At 35.6% G+C, this 21,085-nt stretch overlaps 1 protein-coding gene across 9 annotated transcripts in view; it reads right to left on the bottom strand.

Moving 5' to 3' along the window:
• USP34 (ubiquitin specific peptidase 34) overlaps positions 1-21,085 on the bottom strand; it is a 256,932-nt gene that overhangs the window by 9,407 nt on the left and 226,440 nt on the right. For 7 of the 9 annotated variants that reach the window (XM_082746608.1, XM_082746605.1, XM_082746609.1 and 4 more), the window contains 9 exons: positions 20,258-20,405; positions 14,743-15,377; positions 12,347-12,504; positions 9,931-10,009; positions 8,070-8,196; positions 7,320-7,427; positions 6,014-6,118; positions 5,773-5,897; positions 4,654-4,777 (listed from right to left, as the gene is read on the bottom strand). In XM_082746608.1, the coding sequence (XP_082602734.1) occupies positions 4,654-4,777; positions 5,773-5,897; positions 6,014-6,118; positions 7,320-7,427; positions 8,070-8,196; positions 9,931-10,009; positions 12,347-12,504; positions 14,743-15,377; positions 20,258-20,405 (1,609 nt within the window). The remainder of the gene's footprint in view (positions 1-4,653; positions 4,778-5,772; positions 5,898-6,013; positions 6,119-7,319; positions 7,428-8,069; positions 8,197-9,930; positions 10,010-12,346; positions 12,505-14,742; positions 15,378-20,257; positions 20,406-21,085) is intronic. The other 2 variants (XM_082746606.1, XM_082746607.1) reach the window with 1 other exon arrangement.

Genomic DNA, 21,085 nt, shown 5'->3' with positions numbered 1-21,085 from the left:
TTATTAATGCATTCTGAAAACTGTCAAAAGCAGTGTTACATAGTAAAGGTGAGAGGTTTTATCTCTGAAAATGAAAATTATTTAAATTAAAAGATGAAATCTAAAAACGTCATTTAATTTTACTTGAGCATCTCAGTGTTAATTTTATACACATATGGTTCCTTAAAAAAATTATGAGAGTTTGCAGTACAGTTTCCTAGACTACTTTCTAAAAATTTTGTTTCCTCTCCCCAATACAAATGATCATTGCAAATAATATAAAATTTACAGTCATTTAACCTAGACCTTGACCTGAAATTTTATCCATACACAGTTTAGAGTATAATCCCCTAGGTTGTGTGTGTGTGTGTGTGTGTGTGTGTGTGTGTGTGTTTTCACATGTACTAAGTGATTTTTCCTCTTGTTCTAAGACTGTGGTCACATTCTGCATATTGTTTTCCAATTTGCTTTTTCCCATGTAATCCAAAGTCATTTCCTATCTTTTTAAAGACCTCTATATAATACAAACTATTTAAAGACTATATGATAAACTACAGATTTACTTAGCTAAGCTCCTATTGATGGACATTTTAGTTGTTTCCCATTTTTACCCAATACGAACTGAATGAAAATAAATACCCAATGTATGTTTTTGGACACTTTTTTAAGTAGAGTAGATTCTTGGATCTGGTACTGCAAGATCAAGGGCTATGAACAATCTAAACTGATAATGCTAATATGCATCCCCGAACTGACTCCATTAAAACATCTTTTCTTTCCCCAAACTATTTAGATATACCATCAAAACTTTGTCTCATAGTTGGAAACAAAAAATGAGAGAAAAGAGAAATCATTAGTAAGGTAGGGCAACCTCTCATACGGTTACCAAACATTTACTTGTTATGTGTGAAGGAGTTGCTTGTTGATGTCCTTTACTTATTAATGATCTTTCGCATCTCACTGAATCCTAAAAACTCTTCGTATATTGCCAATACTAGCTATCTGTTAAGAATGCAAATATTTTCCCCATCAGCTGTTCTTTAATCTATGGCATTTTCAACATGTAGTATATTCGGTTTTTATATTGCCAAAAACTTTTATTTGTTTATGGGTTTTATGTCCTGCTTAACATTGTCTTTCAAACATGGATAAGAAGGTGCTTATCCATGATTCTATATTTTTAATACTTATTATTTTATTCTTCATAATTAAATATTTAATTCTCCTGTAATCTATTTTAGTCTAAGTGGTGGAAAGTTTCCCTTTCTTTCCTTAGACAGTTGATTTTCTCAAAACCATACCATTTCCACATGACTGACAGGTCATCTCTATTGTCTTCAAATTCCTCATGTTATATGCAAACAATGAATCATGGAACAATCCATCAAAAACTAACATAACACAATTTAAAAAAATTCCTCATGTATCCTTATGTTTGTCTATAGGCTGTTTTGTCTATGTATGTTTTTCTGCCTATATATTTCTGTATCTACATTACATAGTTTCAAACAGTAGAGTTTACTTTTCTGTAAGAAAGGAGAAAAAATAAACCTGTATTTGCTGTTCTGATGCACAAAAAAGATTAAAAAGTTAATGAAAGTGGGGGGCAGGACTGTGAGTGATATGGTGTCTTTACCTTTTGCTATTTTCAATTATAAATTCATGTATGTAGTAAATCCTACTACAGTAAATGCATGTATGTAGTGTCGGAGGCAGGCCCCTGACCAGGGCGGCCTCCACCATTAAAAGATGGCGCCTGGCTAGTTGCCAGGTTAGGATTGCCTCGTGAGACTAAGCGGAACGCCCAAAGAGAAAGTAAACAGCATTGGTTGCTAGCGAAGTTGTTCGTTTAGGTGCACAGCCTGATTCGCTCCCTCCTGTACCCTGCTCGCTGATTGGTCATGTAAACGTATATAAGTGTGTAGACTTGCGGAAATAAAAGAGAGAAGATACATCTGAACTGGGGCTTCTTATCGTCCTTGTGGGTGGAGGGCGATATGTAGTAAATTAATAAAATAAAAAATTACTGATCTTTATTAAGTATTTTAGAAATTAATAGTGCCAAACCCTCTTACTACTTTTTTTTAACAGCTTTTTGGGCTAAATTTTGCTATTTTTAAATTCTCAAAATACTGTAGCTTCAGACACACCATTATTTCACATGGCAGTCAGCAGCTTTATGCACTCTCCCAAAATTCTACCCCCACTTCATTGTCTTCCCTAACCCCATGCTTGACTACCCTCACTTCAAAAGTACTCCAGCCCTTACTTTACTAGTTGGTACCTGCAACCCTAATATGCAATTATTACATAATTCCTTTTTATCTCCTAACGAATCTTAAAATCTGCTCAGTACCCATATAACAATTACGACAAAGACTTGCCCTCAAAACTGGAAGTGACTTGCAATCCAAGTCTTGAGTCCATCCCACCTGTGGTCACAATATTCTGGCCCTTTGACCATCTAACCTCAAGGCTTAAATGACTAAGGACATAAACAATTTAAATTTACCTTTCCCTCTCCCTGTTGCCAGATTTAATTTCCTGAAGATATTATACAAATTAGAACTCCTTAGCAAATCTCTGCTCTTCATTTCAGTCATTAATGTGGACTTTATTTTAAGTTCTATCCTAGGTGCCTCTCCCTGGAAATAATCATTTCATCTGAAGGTGGAAGTTAACTTTAAACACTGGGGCATACGTATCTTTTCATTCAAATGAGGCATGAGAAAGCACTGCTTTTAGGTCTTTGTTAAAATAATGTCTAATTTTCTGCATTAATTGATATAATAACCATGAGTCCCAGGGAAGTTGGCAGAGTAGGAGGAGCTAATAAAAGTACATGAATGAATGAATTCAAGAGAAAAAGATGTAACCCTGAAAATTTTCTTTTCCTGCTTAATTTGTGAAGGCTTTGGTTTCTACTCAATATAGCGACCAGTCACATCTGGCTTAAAATAAAGATTGTTTCTTAAATCACATTTCAAGTCCTCACCACTCATATATGGCTTTTGGCTATCATATTATGGATGATGAGGCAGTTGGAGAATATTTCTGTCCTCACAGAAAGTTCTACAGAATACTGCTTATGTAGAAAACTAAACACTAGGAGGCAGCATCAACAGTGCTTCATGGTTACAAGAATGTCAGTATAAAATACTATGAAAAGTTGATTCAGCTAATGTTGAAGGCTAAGTGTATGTCCTTTCCCTCCCTCCTCTCCATATTTAATTTTCCTGAAACTGTTTTTGTATTGAAGAAAACAGTCCCAAAGAGGGTAGAAATTCACTATTTGATCAGAGCTGTTCAAGCAGCTCAAACAGCTCCTCACATAACTTCTGGTATGAATCACATGAACACAATTACCAAGAACTTTTCTTAAGGTCAGCATTTAATAAGTCCCCCTCCTTATCTGGGAGTAAGGCTGCGTTACTAGAATTCCTGGACACTTTCTCACATTTGATCACTGCCACTGCTAGGTTTTAGTTTTTTACCAACTGCCATGACCGAAATGTGTAATCATGAAATGGCCAATCTCAGTGTGTGCTCCCCTACCCAACCATCCCCACTTGGTAATTCAGCCACATGTGTATAAATCCAGCTAATGGTAAAAGATGGAAGGAAAGATCTTTCAAATGTGAAGACACTCTAATCACTTACCAATAAGATGGGTTTTCTGAAGAGGAATTATCCCTGAGAGCTGTTACCACATCCTTCTTCGATAATGAAACCTAAGGTATGTTCACAACTTTTGCCCTACTTAAAATGGATCAAAACCTTTTCCATATAAGGAAAGGGTTGGGATTGAGGAAGAGTACAAGGGGGAGTTCTAGAGTATGGCACAATATTCTGTTTCTTGACCTGGTTGGTGGTTCCACGAGCACTTCACTTCCTATGCTCCGGAATGGAACTATAGAACACTGGGAAAGAATTCTAGGTCATCCCTAAAGAAGTAAGACTCACAGAACACACAAAGCCTGGGAACTCTGGAGGTCCTGAGATAAGGGACATGTCCTCTAAAGACCTCTCAACTAGAAAAACTCACCCAAAGGGAGCAATTCTATAGGTCTCAAGCACATTCTTGTAATTTGAGTTTTTTTTCCTTTTATAAAATTCACTGATGATTTTATTTTCTATTTCTCCTACTTTCCTTTTCAAATTTCCTTTCTTCTCATTCACCTCTCTATTTCATGAGACTTACCTATTTTACTCATATATGCACCTCTGCTTCACCCTGGCAAGCCCACTCAGTTTGCTCTAGGCATTGCCAGCTCCAAAGTACAGCTGGCACTATAGATCTCATCTTATCCTCAAGATCAGGGCTGGGATAGTCAACTTCTCTAAGCATGCCTCCCTAAGCAGGGTAGTTTTTGGTTTTTGTTTTTAAATTCTGCTGGGCAGATGGAGGAGGACTTGGGCTTCTATGTACAAAAGTGATCAGCCCTACTCCACTCCTTTATAGGCCAGCTGAAACTCTGGACAGAACTATTCAATGGAAACCAGTAAGTTGGTGTTTTCTTAATAAAAATAAAAATGTTCCCAAGAATAATTAGTATTTTTAAACAGTCACTTTAAAAAAGAAAAAAAGAATTGTCTCATTTTTGTCTCCCCTTCCTTTGTGGCTAGGGGCTTAAAATAATTCAGTGGAATTTACTGCTCATCTTTTATACTTACTCAGCTTAACTAATGTTTCAGTAAATTTTTCACAGTTGATTGCAACTCGGCATAATAGATGGATGAATTGATGATAAGAAAAGAAGTAGTCTAGCAGCATACGATCATAAACGTCATCTTTGCCCTGAAGGTTAAAGATGATAAAATGGTTGCACTTAAATTGTATAATAAATTAAAGAGCATATTTTGTGCAAATGTAATAAGTTTAACTAAAAAGCTGATTAAATATTTAAATTCTATAAGAACCTAGTTTTAAATTCCAAGTTTCTAGTAATGTTAAGATCTTAATTGTTACAGTTTATTTTCAGTGTGCAAATGCTATCAATTAAAATTACCCATTATTTCTATATACTTTAATCAAGTAAAATTACTGTAGGATTTTAAAATGTGACACTTTAGTTCTATAGACATCATCAAGAAGAACGGAATTAAATTTGATTTTTGAAATAGATTTCAAATGATTTCTGTAATGGCTACTACAGTGTTAATTATTTTTAATATTTTATAAGAAGTGTATTTAAGATCCAAAGATAGTGGGTAAGGGAGAGTGTAAATGAAGTGGGGTAAAGAAAGATAAAGGGGAAAAATTGTTTAAAAAACTGTTGAAACTGAGATAAATTATCTTGTGTCAATGTACCTTCTCTCCATAATTTGGAATTAGCATTAGTTTAGGATATGCATTAGAGAAAAGAAGAATCCGACTACGAATGATGATAAATCTATCAATCAATGATATTAAGCCTAGGTCAAAGGATTAAAATTAAAGGGCAGTAAAAGAAGTCATTGATTATATGGCCAAATTTAAGCAATAGTAAATACCTAACTTGGCTTTTCAGGTTTAGATATATGACCCAGTTATAATTTAGCCTAGTGAGAAATACTAGTAAGACTTTCTATTCAGGTTTTTTTTGAGGGAGGAAAAAACTTACTACTTGTGCTTATTGTTGATTTTGCAAATACTCAACCAACATTTCAGAGCACTAAAAGGAAAAAGTCCAAATGAGTCTAATCTTCTTAGGATCCACAAAATGGTCATTTAAGTCTAATATAACTGCCAGAGGGGAAATTTCAAATTACTGTGTACTACAGAAACATGGTTTTCCTGGCATCCCAACATACCTTACTGGTTTCCACCATTGTGGGCAAGAGGCACATATTGAGTTCAGGGCGCGGAGGCCGAATATTGCTTTTCCCTCCTATTAGCTTGATATTTTCTCGACAAGGGAAATAAGGTCCAAGAGACACTAAGACATTAAAAGTGTACAATAAGAATAAATGGAAAAAATAAATCTCCATGCTTTAGTGTGCAGAAAGATTAAATGCCAACCACATTCAAGTACTGTGCTAGATGAATACGTACTTGGTATATTACTGTGATGATAAGTACAATGGTTGTGTTGTAGAAATGGAACCAGAGTATGAAGAAAGTCATGGGGACTCAAAAGCACAAGTTCCTTGAGGACATCTGAAAATAAAAACACAGTATGAGTATTAAAAAGCTGGAGGATACCTGATTTGCTTCTTTCAAACTCACAGATCCTGTTAGGGTGACTAATAGCAGTACGGCAGGTGAAAAGGTTTATTAATGAGTCTAAAACTGTTTTAGCTGCTGACACTGGGAGAAATTCTGTCTGATGCTCAATCAAATCTGGACCAAAGTTATTAACCAAAACACAATCATCATTTAGAAACCAAAGTTTAAAACTATTTATTTGTATTTTATTTATCCAAGAGAAGCATTATGGAGAACTACACTAAGGGAAATATTTAATGCATACTAATGACTGTCTTCATAAAATCAACCAAAGCAACTAAAGACAGAAATCTAAGGCTCAAAGTTCTTTGGATCTAAGACATAATCCTTAGTCTACTTTTAATGTTTCATGATGCTAGCTGGACTGATGCTCATCCCCTAATCACATAGAAGTAAAGCTCATGATGACAGGCTATTGGTAATCAGAGGTTACCAAAGTACAGGCCAGTAATTCCACAGAACATCAGGCCAATGATTGCCAAAATTGACTGCTTATACGTGACAGCCAGTTATTCATGTCATTTTAAGAACTTGGGAATAAACAGTTACAATCTCTAAAGATGACTTTTTATGGCTTCTAAACTAGTAAAAACTACAATATAAATTTAAAATAGGGGGTCCTTTAGGTGCCTCCTTAGCGCAGTAGGCAGCGCGTCAGTCTCATAAAATAGGGGGTCCTTTAACAGGCAAAATTATCACTTTATTATAAATATATAATCAATAAAAAAGTAAAATATTTGGGAGTCTAAGAACAAGTACTGCAAGTATCTTCAGGTAAAGAACAGGTAGTAAAATAATCTCTCCAACCCTTTACAGTATCAGCTCTCCTTTGCAAAACATCTGCATGATCCTACCTCACTTACCTAGGACCAGAAGATTTCAGAGCTGGAAGAGATCTAGAAATAACCTAAGGTCAAAGAGCCCAGATATGTTACATGACATACCTGTGATCATATAACTAATTACTGGCATGTTGAAAATATAACTAGATTTTCTAGAACCTGTGAGTTACACATGGAAAGTACAAATGTCTTCCAAACCATGCAGAACTAATACCACATCCTACAAAGAATACTCCACAAAAATCTTCATCCATTAGGTTTTTACACAGATATATTTCCAAGTAACTTACCTATACAGGCATTTCTAAGTTCTGGAGGACTATAGGAATTAAGAAGAGTTAACAGTTTATGGGCAAATTCAATTCGCTCCTGCCACTGAATTAATGCTTGTTTCACATCTGCAAATACAAAAGCATACATAATACGCCATTTGAGTTCAAACTTCTTCACAATTATTTTCTATTTTTATCTACAGAATGCCAACACCAAGAAAATCAAATTAATGACATGAACATCTTTGGTTAAAGCTAAGTGGTCATTTTCATGAGACAGGTACTACTGTGAAACCTACTGGACTTCTTAAAACACATTATCTGAGGGATGAACATGTCCATTTTCTAGAAATGTATGTGAAGTTCAGAGTGCACATGTAATTTTACAGGGACACAAGAGATAGGTTTTATAGTTATTTCTCTTGAAACTAAAAATGACCTAACCTAAGCCATGGAGGTTTCCAGTTGGAGAACCTTTACAAAATACTCATTTTGTTACAGTGCTTTAAAATGTTTTCTAGTCTCTTAAATCTTAACACTTACAGGATGCTTGCCTATTTTTCAGGCAGGCATAAGAGATTAAACCAGAGCACTTCAGCCTAATACCAGGTCATGATGAACATGTCCTTATGGTTAGTCAGCATCAGCCCCACCTTCTGTACATAAACCGGAGATGAAGACAAATTCTCTGAAGGCTGTGGTCTGAAATCCTTATTTTGCTCTTTAAATGTTGAAAGTAACAAAAATAAGAAGTAGGAATGACCAAACCTTTTCTCTGAAGATACGGGCGTGTAGACTTCAAAACCGAAAGGAATATTGACAGAAGTTCTACTAAGTCTCCAGTCACATGGCAAGCTGTAGCTTCATGGTACATCATGTGCAGTGTGTTGAAAGACTACAAGTGATTTAAAAAAATGGAAAACTTCATTTCATTTTTACTTTGTTGAGCCACAATATGGTAGTATTCATCTTTTACAACAGATGTTTTCAGATTTTATGTGTGTCCACATGTGCACAGAACAAATGTATTTGCTTTCTCCTACCTAAAAGTCAAATTCTCCCAACTCCGCTCCCCCTGCCCTTTAAAAAAAAAAAAAAAAAAAAAAAAAAAAAAGATTTATTTATTTATTTATGTGACAGAGAGCACAAGTAGAGAGAGAGGCAGGCAGAGAGGAGGAAGCAGGCTCCCTGCTGAGCAGAGAGCCCCATGTGGGGCTTGATGCGGGGCTCCATCCCAGCACCCTAGGATCATGACCTGAACCACCCAGGCGCCCCTGTCAGCTCTTTAAAATACAAAATGTGCTCACCTTCACAGCTAATATTTTATGCATACATTTCGGCCTGAAGGAATAATCTATTTAATCAGTTTGTTTGTTTTTGGTTATTGTTTGCTCTAAGCCTTAGAAATTACAAAGCAGCAGGCAACAAGACTGGGCAGAATGGGTAACTGCATTAACTAACTTTCCAGGTCTTTGGAAGAAAGACAACGGTGAAATAGCTGTCAACAGTTAACTCTGAATAAGGAAAAAGAGCTCCAAAAGAAGAATTCCTTCAATCATATTGGCTTGTTAAATCTTTTAATTCAAAATCCTTAGTTTTTTTCCTACTTCATTCTACACAAAGGATTTTTCCTAATCCTCTTGAATCAGTTCCTTATAATCTATATTCTATCCACAATTCAAAGGTCAAAATCCACAGTCTAGAATCGGTGGCAGCAAATAATCTGAACAATGTACTTGTATGGCATTGTACGGCATTTAACCTATAAGCTGTGAGGATAGGAAACAGGTCTGTCTTATTCACTGCTGTATCCCAGTGCCTAGTACAATGCCTAGCATAGAGTAGATATTCAAGTGTCTGTTTAATGAAACAATGAAATTCTCACTACTTTTCATATACTTTCCGTTGTAGCCAAATAGAAATACTTTGCATTTTTCAAATACGACAATACTTTCTTGCCTCTGCTGACCATGTCATTTACCTAAATGCTCTCCCACTTATCTTTACAAGTCCAAATTCTTCGAAGTACCATTTTAAACATGTTGTACTCCTATTCTATAGTATCATTAACTAAAGAAAACTATCCTACCTCTTACTTCTCATGGTACTTTTGGCATATACTCTTTTCTCTTCTCTCCTTTATTAGACTAAGGGTAAAATGCACCTCTAGGGCTTTAAAGTCATCTCACAGTTTGTGGATGTTCAAGAATTGTGGGAAGAATGAAGAGGTCATTTAAATTACTTGTAACAGACTCAATGGCTTCCTCTCATGATGCTAATCTCAGTCTCTTAACTATCAAATAAGTGAGCTCTTGAGAAATTATGTCAGTGATCATATCATATGAATTTCATCTGTTTCTACTCTTACAAATGGAATGAATAAAAACAGTCTATTTCCAGTGGTTATTCTAAATACAAAAGAAAAGTATGTAATTACTACAGACAAAACAGCAACCAAGAAACTATTAATCATTCTTGGAATATAAATTAGCACTTAATATATAAACAAATCCAGACACCTATATAAAACAGTTTAGCATAAACTCTAAATATCCACACACACGAAAAGTGTGTTGATGAGAACATTAAAAAAAACTCTATCTATGGTAAAATGAAGTAAAATATTTACCTCAGTCATCAGGATCAACCCTCGATTAAATACAACAAGAAGTCTATCTTCATCAGATTCTAATAGTATTCTGAAGGCACTAGAAGAATACAAAAAGCCCACGTTGAGAACTCTGAATCAGAATGGAAAACTAGGTGATTAAAAAAAAAAGAAAACTATAATTTTGGCTTTTTTCTATCTACAGGAGAGGGAGATTACTCTGTTTCCTAGTAATGTAATAAAAGGAGTTAATATTAAGAAATCCTCTATGTAACATGTAGAAAATCTGCAATTCGATGATGGAAGAGAGGTATCATGGAAATATTTTTAAAGTCTCAATATAAACAATGCTTATTTTTATAATGGGTAGATAATCTAGATTATGTTATGTTCTGGAGAGTAACAAAATACATTTATACTATCCAAGCACTTGTCAGCTGGTTCTTGTCTCATGAGAAACATGAGGGGAAAAACATTAAATACATTTTGGTCTTAAAAATAATTTATGTGATAATTACCAAAAGTAGTTGTACTGCTCTTGTTAACAGACCTAATTTCATTATTAGGTACTGGAAACTGCTGCTGTATATAGTACATACATACAGCATAGCTGGAATCTTTCTACTTCAGTCAGATTATTTTCTTCCCCTTTTTTCTTTCTGGTTTTTTTTTTTTTTTTAAGATTATTTATTTATTTATTTGACAGACAGAGATCACAAGTAGGCAGAGAGGCAGGCAGAGAGAGAGAAGAAGCAGTTCTCTGCTGAGCAGAGAGCCTGATACGAGGCTCGATCCCAGGACCCTGGGATCATGACCTGAGCCGAAAGCAGAGGCTTTAACCCACTGAGCCACCCAGTTGCCCCTCTTCCCCTTTTCTCAAAAAAAGAATTAAGATGAACATTGGGGAGGGTATATGCTATGGTGAGAAAAATAAATTTTAAAAAAGAATTAAGAAAGCTCAAAGTCTTTTTTTTTTTTTTAAGATTTTATTTATTTGACAGACAGAGATCACAGGTAGGCAGAGAGGCAGGCAGAGAGGCAGGCAGAGAGGCAGGCAGAGAGAGGAAGCAGGCTCCCCATTGAGCAGAGAGCCTGATGCAGGGCTCAGACCCTGGGATCATGACCTGAGCCGAAGGCAGAGGCTTTAACCCACTGAGCCACCCAGGCGCCCCCCAACTTTTTTTTCTTTTGAGAGTAAGCTTTAAGTAGTAAACCTTTCAAACACAAGGTATTCAAAATTAATGCAAAATTTTAGAAGAATTCCTTTAGAGTCCCGGCAAAAGCACAGCTAACTCATTTCATTAATAAAGATTCAAATATGAAAGTTTTCTGAAGAAGATAATCTGAAATAACCCTATCTTGGGTTAAGCAAAAAATACTATTTTCAAGGAAGTACTGCCAAAAAATGTGTGCCTAATAAAGAACATTACCTCCAAATCTTAGATGTAATATATAGAAACATTTTAAGAAATTAACCTGGCCTTTATTCCCACAGTTAAAGGGAATTATGTGTAATTTGTTGTAGAGTTCCTTTATAGCAATTCAGTAATTTTTGTAGTTCTGAACAATTATAAAGATGATTTTTTGTTATTCTGGCTAATCCCTACAGTTAAGGTAAATCTGGGCTAAACAGAATGAAAAATGCAAGTTTCATCCAAAGGTGTTCCTGGAGGCCTCTAGAACTGAGCTGTCAAAGCATAAGACAGGATGAATCACAAGAGAGAGAAGGATTCAAGCTTTAGGTATAAGACCATACATGAGGATTCCTTCCAACCATAATTCTATGATACTGATAAAACACATATAAACAATCCAAAATCAAACCTTGAAAACAAAAGCTGTTCAAAAGTAGCTCATTAATTTTTAAAAGATAAATCCTTCCAAGGTTACTGAATGCAAAAATGCTTCCCTAATCACCTTAAAGAACTGGTAAACTTTTACTTATAAATAATTTAATTATAACTCTTTAAGTGTCAAAAAAAATGGTCCCCGGGGCGCTTGGGTGGCTCAGTGGGTTAAGCCACTGCCTTCGGCTCGGGTCATGATCTCAGGATTCTGGGATCGAGTCCCACATCAGGCTCTCTGCTCAGCAGAGGCCTGCTTCCCTTCCCCTCTCTCTGCCTACTTGTGATCTCTCTCTGTCAAAAAAAAAAAAAAAAAAAAAAGTCCCCATTCCCTCACTTGGAAAAAAAAAAATTTTTTTTTTAAGATTTCATTTATTTATTTGATGGAGGGAGAAACAGAGATCACAAGTAGGCAGAGAGGCAGGCAGAGAGAGAGGGAAGCAGGCTCCCCATCAAGCAGAGAGCCCGATGCGGAGTTTGATCCCAGGACCCTAAGATCATGACCTGAGCCGAAGGCAGAGGCTCAACCCACTGAGCCACCCAGGCGCCCAAACAAAACAATTTAAAAAGAACACCAAAAAATATCTTCTTACCTTATTAAAGTAGTCCAGCAGGAGCGGCCATCTAAGCAACGTAAGTAACAACTTATGGTTGTTTTCTTAAACTGTTTAATATCTTCTAATTCTTCTTCTCTCATATCTGGCCTTTGAGCTATAAACAGCTGCATCAGGTTAAACAGTTCTTCTACTGCCTAAAAAGAGCAAATAAGCATCATGGTATTGTTTTAACCCTGAATTTTTTTTTTTTTTAAGATTTTATTTATTTATTTGCACAGAGAGAGAGATCACAAGTAGGCAGAGAGGCAGGCAGAGAGAGAGGAGGAAGCAGGCTCCCTGCTGAGCAGAGAGTCCGATGCGGGGCTTGATCCCAGGACCCTGAGATCATGACCTGAGCCGAAGGCAGAGGCTTAACCCACTGAACCACCCAGGCGTCCCTAACCCTGTATTTTAGAATGTTTCCTTCTCATTTCTGAATGGTATGAATACTAGCCAGCTCTTAATATCATACCACTGAAGAATAGTTATAAAATAGCAATAGATTCTAATTTAAAAATTTAATGTATTATTCACTAAAAGTAAATCATTAACACTTTCAGAAAAAAATTTCTGAAAAAATTTTTAGTCTTAATACTGTTGATTAAAGCACTAGTTTTGTAACCTGAATGGATGTCCAGATATGCTACACCAATCTTTTGCCCATTTCTTGAATGAGAAATCACGACTTTCTCACAAAATTTTACAGCCCTCATTTACATTTCAATCAGTACCATTTCTGAGAAAACCCTTTGTGCCAACATTTAGAACACTGTTTCTAGACTGATGAATGATTAGTTCAAGTATCTGATAGATGAAATAATATTTAAGTAAAATTGCTAATTGTGGGTTTATAAACTCATTTAGCATGGGCACGTAGGCATACTTATCAATAAACTGAAACCCCCAACTCCATACTTTTCATGGCAAAAACTGATTAAACACCATTTTTATGAAAATCTCTAATAGTTAAGCTCTACAATAAAAGATTTTATTGTTTTATTGATGTCAGGAAACATTATCAAATAAAGATTCCAAGTCCCCCAACACTCATCAAAGGTATATTTAACCATGGATATCATGTTTAGTAACTAAGTCAAATATTATTTATGTGAATATGATAAAAAAAAATCCACTAAATCTTGATAAATCCTGTCCTGACTCCTTCAAGGTCAGGGAGACTCTCACATTTGTTTCCTTCTGTCTCACAGCCTTGGCTTTGAACTCTTTTGGTACTTAATATACTCACTCTCTTTCCTCTATTTTAGGCATTCTGAATTTCCTGGCTGGAAATTAGGTTATTCTTTCTCCATAAGAACAATTTACTACTTCATATCTGAAGGACAAGAAAGGTCCTTCCTTTCTTAAAAAATTTTTGACACAGCAAGAGAGAAGAGAGTGTGTGCGTGCATAGTGAATTAGGCTCCCAGCTGAGCAGGAAACCCAATGTGGGACTCGATCTCAGGATTCTGAGATCATGACCTGAGCTGAAGGCAGATGCTTAATGGACTGAGCCACCCAGGTGCCCTGGAAAGGTTCTTTCTTCAACAGGAAAAGTTCTGTGCACAATTCAAGGATACCAATAATTAAAATATTCTTCATCATGTTCATCTGATTAAACTCTTTAAACACTGGATGTCTTGAAAAAGCTCCACTCCTACCATCTCACATTTAGCAAAATACTTCTCACATTTGCAGCTTGTAGCCTCTAGGTTAAAATAGTTCTGCATTTTCCTTCCAACCCCTTTTCTAGATCTATATCCTCTTGGTGTAATCTTCAGTTTACAACAGAGAGTTAAGAAGCAACAGTAAAAAGATATATCCAGGAATGACAGCCTATGTGAAGGGAAAAAGTTTTACTATGAAATCTACAAACAGTCTGCAAAAAAAAGGAATCAGATTTAGACTGCATGTATTTGGATCCTGATAGACCCCTTATCCATTTCATTCACCTGAATGCAGTGTGAGGAAAAAAGACACTAGGGAATACTATAGCTAAGATAAAAATATTGTCTAGCTCACAGTTTACAACAGCCATGTGGGTCTTAATGATAAATATCTAAACAGTAAATAGTTCCCTAAAATCATACCACAAAGCTGACGTTTTTCATTAGGTACATATAAAAGACATTTACAAAAACACAAATGAAAATAGCTAAGTTCAATTAGAGATAAAATTTCAACACCAACCTAATTATCCGTTATTACTTCAATTTAATAGTAATATAGCATTTTATATATGTAGTCAGGGAAACAAATACACAATGAGTCTTTAAGAAAGAAGAGTTCAAGTTAGACTATATTTCTATATTTTGTTACCACTTCCCACAAGAGGGGGGGAATAGGTTATTTCCAATCAGTTTGAATATATAGAGAGAATTATCAACTTTACTCACTCCAGGGTATTGGCTGGCATGTGGTGTAAGATTCTTAAAGGCCCATTGGATGTTCTGGTGAGAAGCAAGTTGTCGTGTGAATGCAGGAGACTGTTCACAGCAGAGCCTCAGAATGCCGTAATAGGCTGGCAGCATCCCACGGTTAAAAAGCACCACATCCTGATCATCATGGTCAGCAAGGATGTAATTGAAGGCAATGTTCTTGGTTACCACTGGGTTCTGAACAATAAGGCGGATATTCTCGGGACAGTCAGCACACACATTGTACCAAAATGAAAGCAAAGCCTGTTTATTGTGATTTGTAGCTATTGCTGGCTCAGAAAGTTTAGGCTGGAAAAGGTTCCACAAATCCATGAAATATGTGGAAAACATCAGCTTCTCAGTTTTGGAAATTAAACAGTAAGTCATAAAGCTAAAATAGGGCACTAGCTTTGTAGTGCCATGAACAGCAGCATCAACATAAAGTTTGGCTCTTGAGAGCAAACCAAGGAGCACGTTGTAGACCTGATGTAGGACTACTGTTGTGTCTGGACTGAGAGGAAGGTCACGGGTTGGGATGTGCAAAGACCTTGTTGACCGGAACATCTGGCGGAATGAATTGCTTGGTATAAGGGACACCAGAAGATAAGCTGCAGCTATAAAATGTAAAACAAAACTGTCAGATCCTTACAAGATATAAAACAGCCTGAAGAGCAGTCATTAAACACAAAGCCACTCTTCTCTTTAAAAATTAAAATGAATAAAAATTAAGGGACATAAACATTTCTTAGTATTTCTGCCCTACTACTGGCCCCACAGAAAAATATCAAGGAATGATGAAAACAGACACCTTCCATTTTGTCATTGCTATTTTTTAAGTGGCAACCATAACTGCATTAATAGAAACAGTTTTAAACTTCTCTGTTAGCTTTCCCCAGATGTAGAATTTTCCACCTATTTGATTATTTCATCTCTTCTTAGGAAATAATACGGTTTAATAGGAAGAACACGGCGTTTGGAGACAGAAGACCTATCTAAATAAGGCTCTCTAATGTGATAAAATCATTCAATGTATTAGCATCTTTTCTTTTTCCTTACAAAATAAGGGTAAGTTACTTTGTAATAATTTACAGATTAACAGTAAAATATACAGTTACAAAGAAGGAATGAGATCTTCTACTTTAAAGTTCACTGTAACATACAAGATTATATATGTATGTGTCAATTACAGAATATTAACTTTGGAAAAACCTTTAAAATCTTCTAGCTAAATTTGTACTTAAAAATTTTTTCACTTGAGTAGGGTTGACACATCATGTTATATTAGTTTCAGGTGTACAACATGGTGATTCAACTTCTCTATATGTGAAGCTGTGCTTACCACAGTGTAGCTACCACTTATCACCACATAATACTATTACAGTATAATTGCTTATATTCCCTATATCTTTTATCCCCATAATTTATTCATTCCGTAACTGGTCGCTTCTGGTTGACTTCCAATGCAAAGAAAGCATCCCTTCAACATACCTGGAAAATGTTACTAAGCATACAATTCTGAGAAGAAAATGACTCATTAGTTGAGTTCATTTGTAAAAATGGTGAGTGTGAGTGTGTAAGGCACTGAGTAAGGTACTTTAAAAATATTTCATTTAATCCTCACAATCATTCTGGAAATAGGTGATGTTACATTGGAAAATCTGAATCTTGGAGAAACAAAGACCAAAGTCACACAGATAAAAGAGGTGGAGCTCAGATTTTGCCCTGGGAAATGATAACGATGATGATGACAATGACAATAATGATAATGATCCAAGAAGAATAACTAACATTTATCAAATGTTTATACTATTTAACACCGTATCTTTGTTTAGCAGGCACTACTTTCATTATTCCCACTTTCACTTGGGCTGAAAACAGTAAGATTACACCCATGTTACACATCTTGAAACCCAGATAAGCTAATGCTCCTAAAACCACCACCACAGAGCCTACTCAAGGCCTCTAAAGCTTTGTTTAACTCTTTTCAATACACCTACTAATTCTGTCTCCCACTATTCTACTTATAATTTGGTAACTTCCAATGTTCTGTTAAAGAAACTAAAGCTAGGGTTCCTAAAATTAATTATAAGCTCTTTTACAGATTTTAAAGTAAACTTTGTGCACAATACTCCATTTCTAGATATTTTTTCACCTGTATGTTGCTCTGGTTAGACTCAATTTGGTTTATGTTTCCAATATACCTGGGATGGTATATAGCCATATATAGGTATATATAGGTACACCTGGCAGTTTCCTATTAAAACCTGGCATGTTGGGGTCATTCTGACCAATCTTTGTATAACCTGCTATGAAGAAAAGTAATTTGTAATTAGAAAAAATTTATTCAGTTTAAGTTACATACTTCTATCCCAATATTTTATTAGGAAAAATTTCAAATGCAATGAAAAGTTCAAAGCGCTCTACCCAAAGACCCACTTAAATTCAACAACTAACATTTTGTTTTATTATATACCAAACCATCTATTTATTTAAGAGCTATCTGCTTCTAAATAAAAAATAAGTTCTGCTTGGGAGATATATACTACTTCCAGGAAGGTCAATATGGAAGAACAGATGATTTTGCTAAAAACTGCTTTGCTAACTACAGTACCTTCCATTTAGTTCTATACTACAGAGAACTTAGAACAAATCTACCTCCATTTCTATATGGCAACGGTTCAACTACTTTAAGACACTTATTTCTCCCTTTTTCTTTTTTTCTATAAACTAAACATTCTAATTCATTCCTTAAAGTTTTGTAAGATTTAATAGTATTTCTCAGTAGTTCTTCTATACATGTTACTATACTTCTTACTGTTATATTGATTCTATTCAAATATTTGGGCTATTTTTTCAAGTTACATTATATAGAACATTTTCACATTACCATAGTATACGTATATTACAGGGTAATGCTATTTAAGCATCCATCTATTAGCTGACTTGCTTATACTGGAATTCTTGAAATGATACTACTGAATTTTAATAAGGCAAAGTATTTTGAAAGATCTCAGGTATGTATCATTAAACTGCTCTTCACAGGGTAATATTTACTTATAACTTCACCACAGTGTATGAGAATGCCATTTCCACAGTACTGTCATCAATATTAGATGTAACAGCTGGAAAACTATTTTTGTTGTTGTTGTTCAACACAGATTTTTTTATTGTTTTATGGTCAGAGTCAGGACATGAATGCCAACCAGCATAGGTGTCAACACTCACAAATAACCCATTACTATGGGGTTACATAAACTGGCAGGAAAAATAAGCCTCTAAGTACCAATGCCAATCCATGTATCCACCAGGACAAGGTGTTTTTCCCAACTAAACTTTATTTTAGAGTAGGCAGAACAAACACAGTTACCATACACTCTTCTCCCTCTTCTCCTATTATTAACATCTATTATTACTTAGTACATCTATTATTACTTAGTACAATTGTTTTAACTAAGGAAACAACACTGACATTACTTTTAACTAAACTCCGTATTTCAGATTTTATTAGTTTTGCCTTAACATTCTTTGTTTTAATTTAAGATTTTATTTATTTGAGAAAGAGAGAGAAGAGAGAGAGCAGGAGTGGAGAGAGGGGCAGAGGTGAGAGGGAGGAGACTCCCCACTGAGCAGGGAGCCCGACGTGAGGCTCAATCTCAACCCCTGGGATCATGATCTGAGCTGAAAGCAGATGCTTAACTGAGCCACCAACATACCCCATTCATGTTCTTTTATTTTGCCTCTAGGAGCCCATCTAGGATATATCACATTTAATCATCATGTCTCCTCCTTAAGCTCCTCTTGGCTGTGACAGTTTCTCAAACTCTCCCTGCATGTGGAAGTTTAAATAAGGAGTACTTGGGTCAGGTATTTTTGAAGAATGTCCCTCAAACTGAGTCTGTCTGATGTTTATACTTTTAGACTCAAATGATGGGTTTTGTAAGGAAGACCATACAGGCAAAGTGCACTTTACATCTTCTTACTATTGATCAGGGTATCATATTACTATTGATCTCACTTTACATATTATTATTGATCAGGGTATCAAGGGTACATGCTATCAACACACATCAGTGATATTAACCATTATCACCTGCCTGAGTTAATGTTTGTCAAAGTGCTTCACTTAAAGTTATGTCACCCACAAACTGTAACAAACTCTTAAACATAGAGAATGAACTGAGAGGATGGTGGAGGGAGGTGGGTGGGGGGTTAGCTATGGGGGATGGGTCTTAAGGAGGGCACGTGGTATGGTCAGCATTGGGTGTTTTACGTGATGAATCATTGAATCATCCTGAAACTAACACTGCACTGTCTATTAACTATAATGTGAACAAAAATTTGAAAGGAAAAAAGTTACATTCCCCATTCCCTACTCCTTGAAGAGGGTTCAGCTATCCCTCCTTGGGGAGGCAGATAGATGTACATAAATTATTTAGAATTCTTCTGTATAGGAAGTTTGCCTCTTCTCCATTTATTTATTTAATCATTTATCAATATGGACTCAGGTATTTATTTTATATTTGGGGGTATAATCCAGCACTTTGTTACTTATTTTTTTACTCAAGTTGTTTCAGCTTTAACCATTGGAAATTCTTTCAGTTTGGTTGTGTGTCCCTTTGACAATGCCCCACTATTTTGTTTTTCTTTCTGAGTACTTCTTTCTGGTCCTACAAGATGCTCCAGGCTCATCTTATATATTATCTGCCCAAGACCTAGAATCAGCCATTTCTTCAAAGAGCTATTACTTGTTTTATTGGAGAATGGTTTTTGGAAACATTGATCTGGGCGTATTCGATGTGCATGCTGGTACTGCAATATCCCTGATTCTACACCTTTCACAGTAGCAGCTAGGAAAAACAATTTTAATGATTAAATTTAATGATTAAAGAAATATTAAATATTATAATATTAAAGAAATATTAAAAATTAACAATATCAATTTTTTCTTTGAATATTATCAAAGGAGAATATACTGTTAATTTATAAGCAATTTTCTAATCTGTAAAATACCTATTTTTTTATATGAGTCTCTCTGTCTTCCAAGATCTTTATTTCCTTCCAGCCTGCTTATGTAAAAGTGTTTATCATTTAACTCCCTGTCTCATTGCATATTTTCTCTCAGTTTGTTCTATGCCTTTTTATTACTTTCCTCTTAGCCTTAAAGTTACTTTTAAGATAGGATTTTCTGATCCTTTACTCTCTTCACTTAATGCTGATCATGCTTTGTAATCTATCAAGCAAGGAAACAAAAACGGTGGTGGTGGTGATGTCATCCAAGACAGAACAGTTTCTTATCCTTAAACACCCAAAGCACTGTAGACATTTGTAAAACACTGCCACTTCCAAACACTAATGTAACTTTGGTCTTTAAGAACAATATCTAGGAGCTTTTGTACCATACAACAATGGGCATTATTGTAATCACCTCATAAAACAAAACAAAAAAACAAAACTTGGAACAACAAATGGTTTAAGTTCTGAATATTTGACTTACAAGTCCTGACTCTAGGATAATTATGAGCCAAAAGAAACCTCTCGACCCAGTTTTCCATGTTCTGTAGGACCCAGCTGTGTGCCAGTTTATTTCGGGGTGTCTGTACTGCCAACCAATCCAAACACTGAGAAGGATTGTATTCAATTACCTAAAAATGAAATGGTAAGAACAGAATATAAAATGAACTAATTAAGGAGTTACTTTTTTACTTACTTTTGGTATATGCCATTAAACACTTAAAGCCAGAGTTTTTTGAAAAATAGAGCCTAAGAGAAATTTTGCTTATGTTTTCCTACATTTCTATTTTTTAAAATTTTTAATCAATTTTTTAAAAAGATTTTATTTATTTAATTGACAGACAGAGATCATAAGTAGGCAGAGAGGCAGGCAGAGAGAGAGAGAGAGGAAGGGAAGCAGGCTCCCTGCTGAGCAGATAGCCCGATGCGGGGCTCAATCCCAGGACCCTGAGACCATGACCTGAGCCGAAGGCAGAGGCTTAACCCACTGAGCCACCCAGGCACCCCTTAATTAATTTTTTTTAAGACAGGGAGCAGTGAGGGGCAAAAGGACCAGGAGAGAAAGAATCTTAAGCAAACTTCACACTGAGCACAGAGCCTGATGTGGGCTCGATCCTACAGCTGTGATACCATGACCTGAGCTGAAATCAAGAGCTGGATGCTTAACCAACTGAGCCACCCAGGTGCTCCTCTCCATTTTTTAAACTGCATTTACCAACAGGAAATATTAAGAAAAATCTGTCATTAGTTTACAAAATAAAATTTAAAATAGCCAAGGACTTTAACACAGAACTAATAAGAGAACCCACTT

The sequence above is a fragment of the Mustela nivalis genome (assembly GCF_964662115.1).
Source record: "Mustela nivalis genome assembly, chromosome: 8".
Classification (NCBI taxonomy): Eukaryota; Metazoa; Chordata; class Mammalia; order Carnivora; family Mustelidae; genus Mustela; species Mustela nivalis.
The sequence above is the reverse complement of the archived record's forward strand: the minus strand, read 5'-3'. Positions and strand labels throughout refer to the sequence as shown.